The sequence below is a fragment of the Leptonychotes weddellii genome, chromosome 3, assembly GCF_054177405.1.
Source record: "Leptonychotes weddellii isolate Sample4059 chromosome 3, ASM5417740v2, whole genome shotgun sequence".
NCBI lineage: Eukaryota > Metazoa > Chordata > Mammalia > Carnivora > Phocidae > Leptonychotes > Leptonychotes weddellii.
Genome location: NC_138371.1, coordinates 127,570,515 through 127,584,163, shown reverse-complemented (window position 1 = coordinate 127,584,163; position 13,649 = coordinate 127,570,515). Strand labels below are relative to the sequence as shown.

General features: G+C 38.1%; 1 protein-coding gene across 1 annotated transcript in view; it reads left to right on the top strand.

The window, feature by feature from the left end:
* The window catches only part of DGKH (diacylglycerol kinase eta), a 168,197-nt gene that overhangs the window by 97,326 nt on the left and 57,222 nt on the right, over nt 1–13,649 (top strand). The window contains exons 5-8 of the mRNA XM_081815508.1: nt 4,329–4,433; nt 4,706–4,838; nt 11,601–11,707; nt 12,370–12,546. Coding sequence (XP_081671634.1) covers nt 4,329–4,433; nt 4,706–4,838; nt 11,601–11,707; nt 12,370–12,546 — 522 coding nt within the window. The remainder of the gene's footprint in view (nt 1–4,328; nt 4,434–4,705; nt 4,839–11,600; nt 11,708–12,369; nt 12,547–13,649) is intronic.

Sequence of the window (13,649 nt, the reverse complement as noted above, 5' to 3'; positions counted from 1 at the left end):
AAAGGGAATAGGAAGACCTTAGTTCAACTTCCAAGCAATATGATTTAGGATCCTGTTGACATGGTGCACTGCCTGCCTAGCAGGATTTCTTTATAAATTCCAGCAGTAGATTAATAATGAGGCTCTTGAGTGTATATGAATTACTTGTCAACCTCAGTCTTATCGTTAGTCCATTACATCTTTCTATGTTATTTTACATCTTTTGAGATATTGTTAAGTTTGTGCTCCCAGATTTTATGGAACTACTCTCTTCATGAGCACTTAATGCAGATTCCACAGTGTTTACAGCGATATAATGAATGTTTATGGTATTACGTCAGTATGACAGGGTCTCTTTTTAATCTAAAATTCTGTTATTTGGTTGATTTGAATTATACTATCTGGCTCTTTCTTTGGTGTTGGTGCCAAAAATGCATTTGTTGTGACATGGTACTCTTCTTAGTCTTCCATTAAAATTCAAGCACCACTAGGAGAAAATATGCACTGAACCTTTATCATCTATAACACCTCAGAAAAAATTACTTTTAGGTCAGCAGTTGTCATCTTAGAAAATAGGTGGGACTTGTGGCAACTGGATGAGAAAATAAGGAAGTATTGACCCCAGAAAGGAAAGGAGTCAGTCTATGCAGGACTTGCAAACTCAAATGCCTCCAGCGGCCACTTGGTAACATAAGTGTATGAAGTGGCCAGCTGAAGAAAATAGGTGTAAGCTGCTTGTACCCTGAAGAGCAAAGTACGTGTCCAAAAGGATGGATCTTAACTTCTTGTCATTGTTGTGGTTTTACAACACAACACTGCAGGGTTCAAACAGAATGGCCAAACAAAAACATCAGAGATCATCATTTTGGGACCTCTGTTATATCACAAGCGTGCTGTAGGTGGTAGGCTCTTTCCGATGGATCCCATATAAAGGAATACTGTTAGGGACAGATGAGAACACTGGAAATTTGGGAGCAGAAAAGTGCTGAAAGGGGCTCCTGGGTGGCTCAGTTGGTTAAGCGACTGCCTTCGGCTCAGGTCATGATCCCGAGGTCCTGGGATCGAGCCCCGCATCGGGCTCCCTGCTCAGCCGGAATCTGCTTCTCCCTCTCCCACTCCCCTTACTTGTGTTCCCCCTCACACTGTCTCTCTCTCTCTCTGTCAATTAAATAAATAAATAAAATCTTTAAAAAAAAAAAAGAAAACTGCTGAAAAGGGAGATAAGGAGCCGTAAAGATTAAGAGCACTTTCTTAACATTCCTAAGACCAGGTCCTGGCTTGATTAATGGCAAAGTTGGATGCTTATCCTACCCTTCATGGCTGATTAACAGAGATGTGCATCAGAATCACCTGTAAGCTTTGCCAAACTACGGATTACATCTGAAATTATCCATGCCTCCCTCCAAAATAAGATTTCGATACACCAAGTCTGGTTTGGAGCATGGTTGGCTATATTTTGGAAAAACTCTTGGCTTGATTCAGGTGCACACTCGTAGTTGAGGACCTACGCTCTTGGATGTAGAGGTTCCCAGGTTACTGTTTGAAATATAGAAGTAAGTATCTCTACTCTCATATGAGTCACTTAAGACCTTGTTGCCTAGGGCTGGGGGTGGGGGCCAACTTTGGAGGAAAATGGGGAGTTCCTTTTTGGGGTTGTGAAAACGTTCTAAAATAGTTGATGGTGATGGTTCTATAGTGCTGTAAATACACTAAGAACCATCGAATTGTACCATTTAAGCAGATGAATTGAATGGTATTGTGAATTATATTTCAATAAAGCTGGTCTTAAAAAATAAGAAAGTAAAGTAAATTGCATATAGTTTAAAAAAAAACAAGGACTGCAATAGGGCAAATATGATCAGTTTGTTGTAAAGAACTTTAGATTAGAAATAAGAATTTCCTAATGGAAAAAGTTGTTGAACATTTAAAATTACCACAGAAGTTTTCAGAGTTTCCTTCATTGCAGAATCAAAAATCTGAGTTAAAGGAAGAAACTCTCTGTTGGAATAGTTTAAGCGTGGTACCCAATGGGAGATGGCATGCCAGACTCTTTCAGTATTGTACAGGGGTCTGCTGCACTTCACTTTTGCCATCTTATATTCCTGCTGTGGGTGAGATGAGATGCAGTGCAGTTAAGGGGGGGGGGGGCAGTTTTTTTCCTCATCTGTTTGTTGATATTTTTCCAATATCTTCTAAGGAGCAGCTCATTGTCATTACCATCATATAGTATAGCAAATAAATAAATAAATAAAAGAAATGCTAGCAGTGATACTTATTCAAATAAATATCAGATTTATTCAGTCAGTCCAGTGAAACTGGGAGGTTTCTGGAGTGCCAGGCCGGTCATCAGAGCCAGGGGAGTATTATGATTTAATGGTATCTTTTCTGCTGCATTTGATGAGCTGTCCTAGAAAAACATTTTGAAGCAATAAAGCATCCATTTGGCTCCTAAGTAACGAGGGAGGCAGTGCTCTTTCATTAACTATTTATTCAGGAAGAGAAGTGACCAACTGCTAATAAGCTTTTTCCAAAGGGGGTGGTGGAAAACAGAAAAAAATGCAGAAGTGAGGTTCTGTTCAATTTCATATGCAATTAACAAATGCCCAAAGCTGAGCGGTTGGTGCTCCTCCTCCATGTGACTTCTGGCTGGCTGTATTTAAGTGTGAGTGCCTGTCAGATGCCTGAAAGGCCCCTTGGCTTAAGGAAGGATTGTGCTGTCTAAACTAAAGACAAAAGGAGGCAATGAGCGGTGAGTAGCTAAGACTGCGCTGATCTCTGTAGTTTTGAATAATGGGCTTATTTCCTAAGATGGACAGCAGTGATTGAGGCTTGCAGGTGTACTCAGTAGGGGAAGAGTTTCTTTTGTTTTTAGATGATTATTGCTTTTTCATGACTTCGGAAATCTGCTCCATAATGCAATATGTAGATTACCTCTTGATCAAATGGCTTCTAACTTGAGAAAATTTCTTATTGGCTATGTAAGTAAGTATATGACTTATTATTTAGAGGTAGTTTCGAGGTATGTGTGTAAAGTTTGCTCTTCTTACACAAGTAAATAAAAGGTCCCTTCTTTGCAGTGAATACTTAGGAGTTAGCAACTTCAAGATTACAATGAGAATGCTGCATTCACACATAAATAGGGGCTTCTTTCAAGTCATTTCAGAATCTCACTTTGAAGTACTTTTGGTGCTGTAACAGCAGTCTTCATTTCACTTGCCCTAAGTCTCTTAATACAATTAATTTGCATTCTTTAGTGACATGATGAAAAGATAAAAGTTACAATTATTTTCTCCCCTTAAAGCCAACTGAAGGACTTTTATGTTAATTCTTTTGCCCGGCTCGCACTAAAAAGTAGTAGTTCTATACAATGAGGAAAATATCCTTCATATTTAAATCATATTAAAATAGGGCGCCTGGGTGGCTCAGTTGGTTAAGCGACTGCCTTCGGCTCAGGTCATGATCCTGGAGTCCCGGGATCGAGTCCCGCATCGGGCTCCCTGCTCGGCGGGGAGTCTGCTTTGCCCTCCGACCCTATCCCCTCTCATGTGTTCTCTCTCATTCTCTCTCTCTCAAATAAATAAATAAAATCTTTAAAAAAAAATCATATTAAAATAGACAATGGAAAGGATATGTAAATCCAACATTATTTAATAACAGAATATTTGTGATATTATCATGAACGAATTATGAGTCATTCAATATTGCATTCCTTTGGTTTTCAATTTTTTAAATTTCCATGTTGAAAACTGTGTATGAATTCTAAGCTTACTATGAATTATTCTGAAATATATATATATTTTTTTTTAGATTTTATTTATTTATTTATTTATTTGACAGAGAGACACAGCGAGAGAGGGAACACAAGCAGGGGGAGTGGGAGAGGGAGAAGAAGCAGGCTTCCCGCGGAGCAGGGAGCCCGATGCGGGGCTCGATCCCAGGACGCCAGGATCATGACCTGAGCCGAAGGCAGACGCTTAACAACTGAGCCACGCAGGCGCCCCTATTCTGAAGTATATTTAAAATCAATTTTCAAGATACATTCCATGAAATAGGAGTACATTGTTTATTTGGGTTCATAGCCTTTGGTACTGGGCTAAAAAAAGCCTAAGTAAGGAGCAATGAGATTAAAGACAAGAAATGCCTCCTTAGAATTTTTCTTTACTAGACCCCCTTGTATCGTACTCAGAGAACTAAACTCATTTACATTACAGAGACTCTTACTATCTTCATCAAGGAAATAAGGACTCCGAGATTAGAAATGGAATTTCCTTTTACGATTGATTGCTGGGTTTGGCAGTAATCTGTCTTGTTGGTTATTAACAGTCATTAGATTGAATTACCCCTTTCAGATAATCACTCCATTCAGAAGACTGATGCTGTGCGCTGAGAACAGGAAGGAGATGGAGGATTGGATGAGCTCACTGAAGTCTGTACAGACCAGAGAACCTTACGAGGTAAAGTAGCATCTTCTTCCGGCGCCTCCTGTTCTCAGAGAAGGAATGTCAACCGAAGAGCTAAGGCTCTATTCTGCAAAGAAAAGTATGTGTAGATTCATTAAGCAACTTGCTTCCATCTGATATTGACTTTTTTTTTTTTTACTTAACGTGTTTTCGTTTTAAAAATTACAGATTTGAAATTTTAATCCTGACTAAATGCATCCCAGAGGTTCACTATCTGTTGTCTTGTTCTCTTGCTTGGCAAATCTGTGCTAACGTCTCGTTTCTAGGTGGCCCAATTTAACGTGGAACATTTCTCAGGGATGCATAACTGGTACGCCTGCTCCCATGCACGACCCACTTTCTGTAACGTGTGCAGAGAGAGCCTTTCTGGAGTCACCTCCCATGGCCTGTCCTGCGAAGGTAAGTACCCGTGGCCCGCATTCTCCCTCAGCACCGACCACACAGGGAGCACGTTGCCATCCGAACAGGGAAACGTCAGCACGGGTGGAAGCAGGAGGTGGGAGCACCTCAGCGGGAACGTAGCGTTTCCGTTTTACCGTAGCTTCGAGTGGAGCTCTGCACACATGGGACTAACTTGGGAAATATTTTTGCCGAGGGAAGGATGATACAAATCATCGAGAAGGAAGTATAAATCAAGACGTAGCATTTCACTCCTGAGGAACTAGCATCTACTGCTTAAAAAACATCTTTAGACTTTATCTGTCTTTCTGGTTTTCTAGTCTTCTTTTTCTGTTCTGACTGATTAAAAGTTTCGGTGAGGACTGTACAGACTCTGACAGAATTTCCGTTTGTTATTTCTATTTCCTTATTTTAAATGTTTTCTTTTACTTCACTTTATGTTTAATTTAAATGGATACCATCCTTTTTAATTCTTTAAAGTTTTCTAAAAATAAGCCCAAGGCTGTTGTTTTCGTTATAGGATTTGTGGGTTTTTTTTTTTTAATAAAAAAGCAGTGACCAGTAGAAGCAAATATACTAGTAATTACCAAAGGAAAACTCATAACGTCTTCAGATTTATTTAATTCCATACCTCAGTGACCACACTACTGTGTTCTACTTTCTGAACTAGAGCTAATACTAATACTAGCCTTTTTCTCTTAAATACAAAAGAATCTTAATTTTGAATATAACTTTATTATACTTCAATAATAAACTAGTAATAGAGTCCCAGTTTTCATTGATTTTAAGGTATCAAATCTGAGATATGTCGTAATTTCAGCGATTTAGCATGATAGAGCACAGAGGTGAAGAACAGAGCTCCTCAGTTTCACCCTCCAGGTTCTGGTCCCACTCCCAGCGTTACAAACGGTGACCAGGAGAAAGAGCTCCACTCTTTTTGACTTTTGTTTCCTCATCTGCAAAACGGGGATAATAGTCATTTATATCTCACAGACACTATGAAAATTAAATGGGAGAATATATACAAGGAAACTACTTTTCTAGTCAAAGAAATTGTGGAAGTTTGTAATTGTGCTCTGTAAGAAATCCATCAAGTAAATAATTGCAGATTACATCATCGCCTGAGGCATTAAAATTCATGAAAACGAACATTTGGAAGAGGCATTACACATTTTTTTTTTATAGATTTTAAGAGTGGTTGCAAACAAGGTGTAATTGCTCTTTATGACTTTAGTAATCTACAGGGGTTCCTGAAGCTCTGAGTTACTCTTACCAAGTGTGTAATACTCTGAGATGTTATTTTGAAGGTCTTTTTAGCTGCCTCCTGGCCTCTCCTTCCAAAAGTGCTTAAAAAGATATCAGATCTGAGATACTCTGTGGTACTCTTTTGATTTGAGAGTTATGCATTATTAAATATATTTAGTTGTTTGTGTCTTGAGTTTAAACTGGGACGATTAAGTATTTTTCCTAACCTTTTAGAAGAAAAATGAAAATTGCATTAGCCGATGAGAATAAGAAACTTAAAGTCTTTAAATAACTCTGTTATTATTCTGTTAATAATGAAGTCTTCCTGACTTTTTAATGTCTCAGTTATTGTATTTTTAAATTAGAGTTTTAGAAGAATATATGTTAGTATTCATTTTCTCTGCTGATAAAAATTTTAAATCTGTGGTGTCTTGCCCATTGGTATTGTTAGGACTGTAGCAGAAGATTTTAAAAATCCCAAGGGTTTTATGAATGTGTCAAGAAGCTACCTTTTTATTTTGTGAGAATGTGGTTATTCAGGATCATTTTCTTGTAATCCAAGTTATACTTAAACTTTAGAAACTACCCCCAAATCTGAATAAGCTGCTTGCTTGATAAAAGCAAAGGACATAGGATACAACAGGCTTTAGAAGATATAACAGAGATGCAAATACAAGAAAAATTCGTTCCAACAGTGACAAGGAATAACTTTGTATTGGAATGGAATTCAGTTTCCAATGTGTGAAGCCATCACTAAATTTACTTAATCTTTCTGCCCTTCAACAAGCCTGTACTGATTTGGCTTCGGGCTTGTGTTGAATAACTACTAAAATTGTTATTTTAAAGCCTTGCATATGTAAAATATATGAATGAAAAATAGGAGATGGAAAATACTTTTCATAAATAATTCCCTAAGAATGTTAATTATGATTTCAGAGCATAATTGTTCTTCACAGTTATTTAAACAGTAACTGAACAAAAAAAATTAAATGGTGATTTTTTCTTTTTTAATCAACAGCATCAAATATGTTAACATAGGTACCTATGAATTTTTCTCTTAGCCACTGTTGAATACTTAACAAAGATTCAATGTGGTGGACTGAAAATTGCAATTAAAAATAACTTTGTTACATGTCAGTATATTTTTTTAAGTTCTGGGTTTTAAAATAATGGCTTTATAGGTCAGGGAAAAGTGCTTTATTTCAGAATAACTTATTTGGAGAAATCTAATTGTCACCTAACAAAATTAAGGTGCCTATTAATCATTTCCATTCCTTAGTGACTATAATCACAGTTTGGTTTATTTTATTATTATTGTATGCTACATTAAGCAACTTCGTAATTTTCAAGACTCATTTCATGAAGCACTTTATTATTACAAGTATGATTTTTATTTTTAATGAGCTGTTTGATTTTTAATGGCAAAATTTCAAAAAGCCATGAAATCATTCCCTGTTGCTCTCTTTTACTTACTCCTTTGCCTCTTAAAAAACAGTTATTGACTGTTAATTCAAATACTTCCTTGTACTTAAAAAGCAGCCTGGGAATTACGTTGCAGATAAAACTAAAACTAGGACCACACTTTTGAGAAATAAGAGATGAAAAACCTAGAGTTACTAATTAACCTCAATTTTAAAATAGTCACTTGCATGGGAGCAAAAGGGAGCAGGTCATGCTAAAATTGTTTTTCAGACTAAGCTTACTTCCTGTGGTGCTCGCTCTTTATACATTTGTCTATCAGTAATGAGAGTCCATTGAAAAACCGGTTTATTCTCTATGAAGTATGTGCTCGAGTCCCAAAGTCATTTATAACAAAAATAGTAGGATTTCCGAAAGAATTTGTCAGTGTACACAAAAGACCAGTTAAATGAAAATTTTCCAATGTCTAGACTAATATTTTTCAAGGAAAAACTAGCTCAGCTTAAGTGACCTTTTGCATATCGGCTCTCCGTGACATCCTGAAGCATTTTGAGTATTTGGCTATAGACACTCAGTGATTTTACCCGACCCTTTCATTTGCATGCTATGTTAAATTAGGACTTTTTAAAGATTTTATTTATTTATTTAACAGATAGAGACATAGTGAGAGAGGGAACACAAGCAGGGGGAGTGGGAAAGGGAGAAGCAGGCTTCCCGCAGAGCAGGGAGCCCGATGTGGGGCTCGATCCCAGGACCCTGGGACCATGACCTGAGCCGAAGGCAGACGCTTAACGACTGAGCAACCCAGGCGCCCCAAATTAGGACTTTTTAAAACAATGGCATGCAACACATCATTTCAAACCTGTTAACGGTTTACAGTTAGAAATGCAAAAATCGGGGCGCCTGGGTGGCTCAGTCGGTTAAGCGACTGCCTTCGGCTCAGGTCATGATCCTGGAGTCCCCGGATCGAGTCCCACATCGGGCTCCCTGCTCGGCGGGGAGTCTGCTTCTCCCTCTGACCCTCACCCCTCTCATGTGCTCTCTCTCTCTCTCATTCTGTCTCAAATAAATAAATAAAAAAAAATCTTTAAAAAAAAAAAGAAATGCAAAAATCATGTGAAAAGGAGACACCTTACATGTAGGATTTAGGAGCAGTTACCTTCTTAAATTTCCACTGAAGTGATCTCTACTTTTAAGTATTTATCTGAAAAGTCAGAAACTGGTATAACATCTTTATCCACCAATGCTTGGATAATTTGTATCCTTAAAAGGATAAAGAAGTTTAGCAGTAGTCAAGTTCTGATTTATAAGTAAGAGTTCATTTCTCAAATAATCTGTGGTTTACTTGTTTTTCATATATGAGCTGCTTCTTTCCTGGTTGTTTCCTCTTATTTCTCCCTCTCTCTTGTGTTTTTGATTTGATATTTGTATATATTGTAAAATGATTACCCAAATAGATCTAGTGAACGTCTGTCACCAATCCTTAGTTACAGATATTTTTCCTTTGATGAGAACTTTTAATATTTACTCTCATAACAACTTTCAAATATTCAGTACAGTGTGATTAACTATACTCACTATGCTGTGCATTACATCCCCATGACTTACTTATTTTATAACCAGAAGTTTGGACCTCTGGACTCCCTTCACCCATTTGGCCCACCTCCCTCCCCCTGCCTCTGGCAACCATCAATGTGTTCTCTGTTTCTATGAGCTGGGTTTTTTGTGGGTTTGTTTTTTTTTTTCAGGCCACATATAAGTTAGATCATAAGGTATCTGTCTTTCTCTGACTTATTTCAATTTAGCAAAATATCCTCTAGGTCCATTCATGTCATCTCAAGTGATTCATTTATATGGCTGAATAATAGTCCATTGTGTAGATATACATATGGATACCACATTTTCTTTATCCGTTTACCATTGAGGGACACTTAGGTTGTTTCTATATCTTGGATATTATGGATAATGCTATAATGAGCATGAGGGTACAAATATCTTTTCTTTTTTTTTTTTTTAAAGATTTTATTTATTTATTTGAGAGAGAGAGAATGAGAGACAGAGAGCAGGAGAGGGAGGAGGGTCAGAGGGAGAAGCAGACTCCCTGCCGAGCAGGGAGCCCGATGTGGGACTCGATCCTGGGACTCCAGGATCATGACCTGAGCCGAAGGCAGTCGCTTAACCAACTGAGCCACCCAGGTGCCCTACAAATATCTTTTCAAATTAGTGGTTTCATTTTCTTTGGATTAATACCCAGAAGTGGAATTGCTGGATCATGTGATAGTTCTATTTTTAATTTCTTGAGGATACTCGATACTGTTTTCCAGAGTGGCTGCACCAATTTGCATTCTCACCAACAGAGCACACGGGTTCCCTTTTCTTCAAATCCTTGCCAACACTTGTAATTTCTTGTCTTTTAGCTAATAGCCATCCTAACAGGTATGAGGAGCTATCTCATTGTGGTTTTGATTTGCATTTCCCTGATGATTAGTGATATTGAGTATCTTGTCATGTGTCTGTTGGCCATCTGTATGTCTTATTTAGAAAAATGTCTATTCAGGTCCACTGCCCATTTTTAAAGTGGATTGCTTGGTTTTTGCCATTGACTTATATGAGTTCTTTGTAAAATTTGAATGTTAACCCCTTATCAGATATATGATTTGCAAATATTCTCTCCCATTCAGTTTGTTGATGGCGTCCTTTGCTGTGTCATAATTTTTAATTCAATGTAGTCCTGTTTGTTTATTTTTGTTTAGTTGCCTTTGCTTTTGGTGTCAGACCCAAAAAAATCATTGCCAAGACTAATGTCAAGGAGCTAGCTGTCAGGGAGTTTTCTTCTAAGAGTTTTATGGTTTCAGGTCTTAGGTTCAAGTCTTTAATCCATTTTAAGTTAACTCTTATGTATGGTGTAAGGTAGTGGTCCAGCTTTATCTTTTTGCACATAAAGATATGTGTTCCATTGATCTATGTGTCCATTCTCTCTCTTCTGTTCCACTGATCTATGTGTCTGGTTTTTATGCCAGTACCATACTGTTTTGATTACTATAGCTTTGTAATATAGTTTCAAATCACGGAGTATGATACCTTCCACTTTGTTCTTCTTTCTCAAGACTGCCTTGGCTATTCAGAGTCTTTTGTGGTTCCATAAAAATTTTAGAATTATTTGTTTTAGTTCTTTGAAAAGTGCCATTGGAATTTTGACAGGGATTGCACTGAATCTGTATATTGCTTTGGATACTCTGGACATTTTCACAATATTAATTCTTCCAATTCATGAGCATGAGATGTTTTCGCCATTTATTTGTGTCTTCAATTTTTTTTCCTTAATGTCTTATAAGTTTCAGTGTCTCTTATGTCTCTTTTAGAGGCTCCTTTTTGATAATGTGGCTGGGCAATATTAATGATGGATGTAATGTACTTCTTCATTATTATTTTCTTCTACATTATAATGTAGTGATCCCAACAGTAATACTTTTAAAAAACAGTGCCATATGTGACCTTTTTCAACCTATTTCCCACAACTGGATATTTTCTTGACATAGTTGCATTTTAAAACATTTCCAAATTATCCTGTTCTTTATCTTACTGATATTTTCAAACTTTTTATTTTAAATATATTATATGTACAGAAAAATACAAATATCAGAGGAGTACAACTCGTGGGATTTTTCACAAATTTAACATTTATGTAATCAACACCCAGATTAAGAAATAGGATGTTCCCAGCAGCTCTGTATTACTGAATTTTATTTAGTTCTGTGTTTGTGTGTGTGTGTTTTCTCCTTTCTCCTGAAGAACTAGTTCTTTTGTATTTATTTCCTTTCTGTTTTATTTGTGAGCAAGTGGAATCTAGGTAGCAATCTATAGATTGATAAAAGTGTTTCATAAATACATAGCCACATGTAACATAAATACATGAATATCTTCTGAAAAGGTATTTTCAGAATACCTTTATTATTGTTGAAGAGTAATTTAAGCTTTTTAAGTTACTGTTTTTCTTCTACCCCCCCCTTGAAATTTCATGCTGTGATTTCCTCTAATCATTGTTCCAAAAGTATATATTCATTTAGAAATGGTTGACTTTTTTTTTTTTTTTTTTAGTGTGTAAATTCAAGGCTCACAAAAGATGTGCAGTGAGAGCAACAAATAATTGCAAATGGACGACTCTGGCCTCCATCGGGAAGGACATCATAGAGGATGAAGATGGAGTAAGCACAGTTCTGTCTTTGGTTTATTCCCAGTACCACCTCCCTTTTATTGTTTGCCCTGTGGAAAACGACAGAGTTAAGTGGGAGTATTTACTAGTAGGATTAAATGGAAGGCTTTGGTTAATTATGAGTTTCTCTTTCTAGTTAGAGCCTTCATAGTTTCCTTTAGCTCTTAAATTTTGAGGGAAATGTGAATAGGGCTTAACAATGGTTGCTGTGCTGGGCTGGTGTTGGAGACCCTTACCTGACAGGTAAGATACTCTTTAAGGCTTAGCTCGGGTGTCTATTTGGATGTTCGCTCCTTAGACGTTGGGGCCTCCTTTCAACAGTGTCCCCCCACCTTCAAAACCTTGTCTCCATTGCAGCTTGCATACGCACCTCTGATAGCACTTTGTCATCGCTTTATGATGATGCCTTTACCTTCATTGCTCCTCAATTAGACTTCACATCCTGAAGGTCAGGGATTTAGTCTTACTTGTTGTATCCCTACGGTGCTCGGGGCATAATAGATGGTCAGTAAATGTGGACTAACTGAATGGATGCCCTGAGTGATAGGTACATCTCTTGATTCCATTGAGTGAGACATGATGGTAGATCCTCCCCTGGGTAAGGATGGTGTCCCCCACTCTCTAATCCGCCTGCTCTTTGTTCTTGCTGCTTAGCTAGCTATGCCACACCAGTGGCTCGAGGGTAACCTGCCCGTCAGCGCCAAATGCGCCGTATGTGACAAAACATGTGGGAGTGTCCTGCGTCTACAAGATTGGAAATGCCTTTGGTGTAGAACGATGGTGAGAGTCCTTTCTAATTCTTTTCATATATTTGTTTTAATCCACGAGATTTAGGGGCAAAGAACTTATGGTCTAACAGAGCAGGGTAGCATACGTACTCATTGCAACATTCATCTTTTTCGAAGTATATTCCTTCCAGTCTGGTTACTTTTTAAGTATCCTTTTTGTAATGCCCTCTTGCTGTTTTTCATTATGCTGTAGCCACATTTAATGGTTTACTGTTTTCAGCCCTGTTTTACCACCTATTAAACCCAGAAAGCCACCAAATTTTGATTGACGTGCGAAGTATAATTTTAGTACAACCCTGCTCACGTTCTCTGACAGAACGCCTCGTTCAGTCAGCCACGCACTGGTATAACTGGAATTAGATACATTTATATTATATAGATAAATATTTTAAAACTTTCTTGCACATGTAAGAAAGCAATGAGAAGTACGCACGGCATGACACAGAGCTGATGGCAAGGGATGGTCCCGTCCGGCCGGACTGCATGAGCACCGGGCCTGAGGCTGCATGCGGGCAGTCAGAGCAGGAACTCCGAGGGTGAACTCAGGCCGCTCAGAGGGTGGCACGGTGCTCACCGTACTGGAGGGGGGTAGGCAACAGCTGTGGGTACTCGTCTCAGCAGTGGGCGATGCCGTCCAACAGTGACAGCGATCACCTTGCTTTGGGCTGATTTGTTTGGTCTTGTGTTGCATCTTGGAAGTCACGCCTCACCCCCCAAAAAAGGTGGAAAACTCATTTCTTTCAGTAAGTATGATGCAGATCATCAAATGAAAATGATGTGAGTATGCTGTTTTGATCTCATAATTGGTGAGATTAATTCCATTTTTTTCCACTGGAAACAGTAAGTCCTGCAGTTTTTTAGTTGGGTCTGATAGGTAATCTGTTTCCTTCGTATTTTTTTTTAAGATTTTATTTATTTATTTGGCAGGGAGAGACACAGCGAGAGAGGGAACACAAGCAGGGGGAGTGGGAGAAGGAGAAGCAGGCCTCCTGCGGAGCCTCGATCCCAGGACCCTGGGATACGCATCATGGCAGATGCTTAATGACTGGTTAAGGAGCCCTCCAGGAGCTCTCCTTCTTATTTTTATTTTTTATTTTTTTTAAAGATTTTATTTATTTATTTGAGAGAGAGAGAATGAGAGAGAGC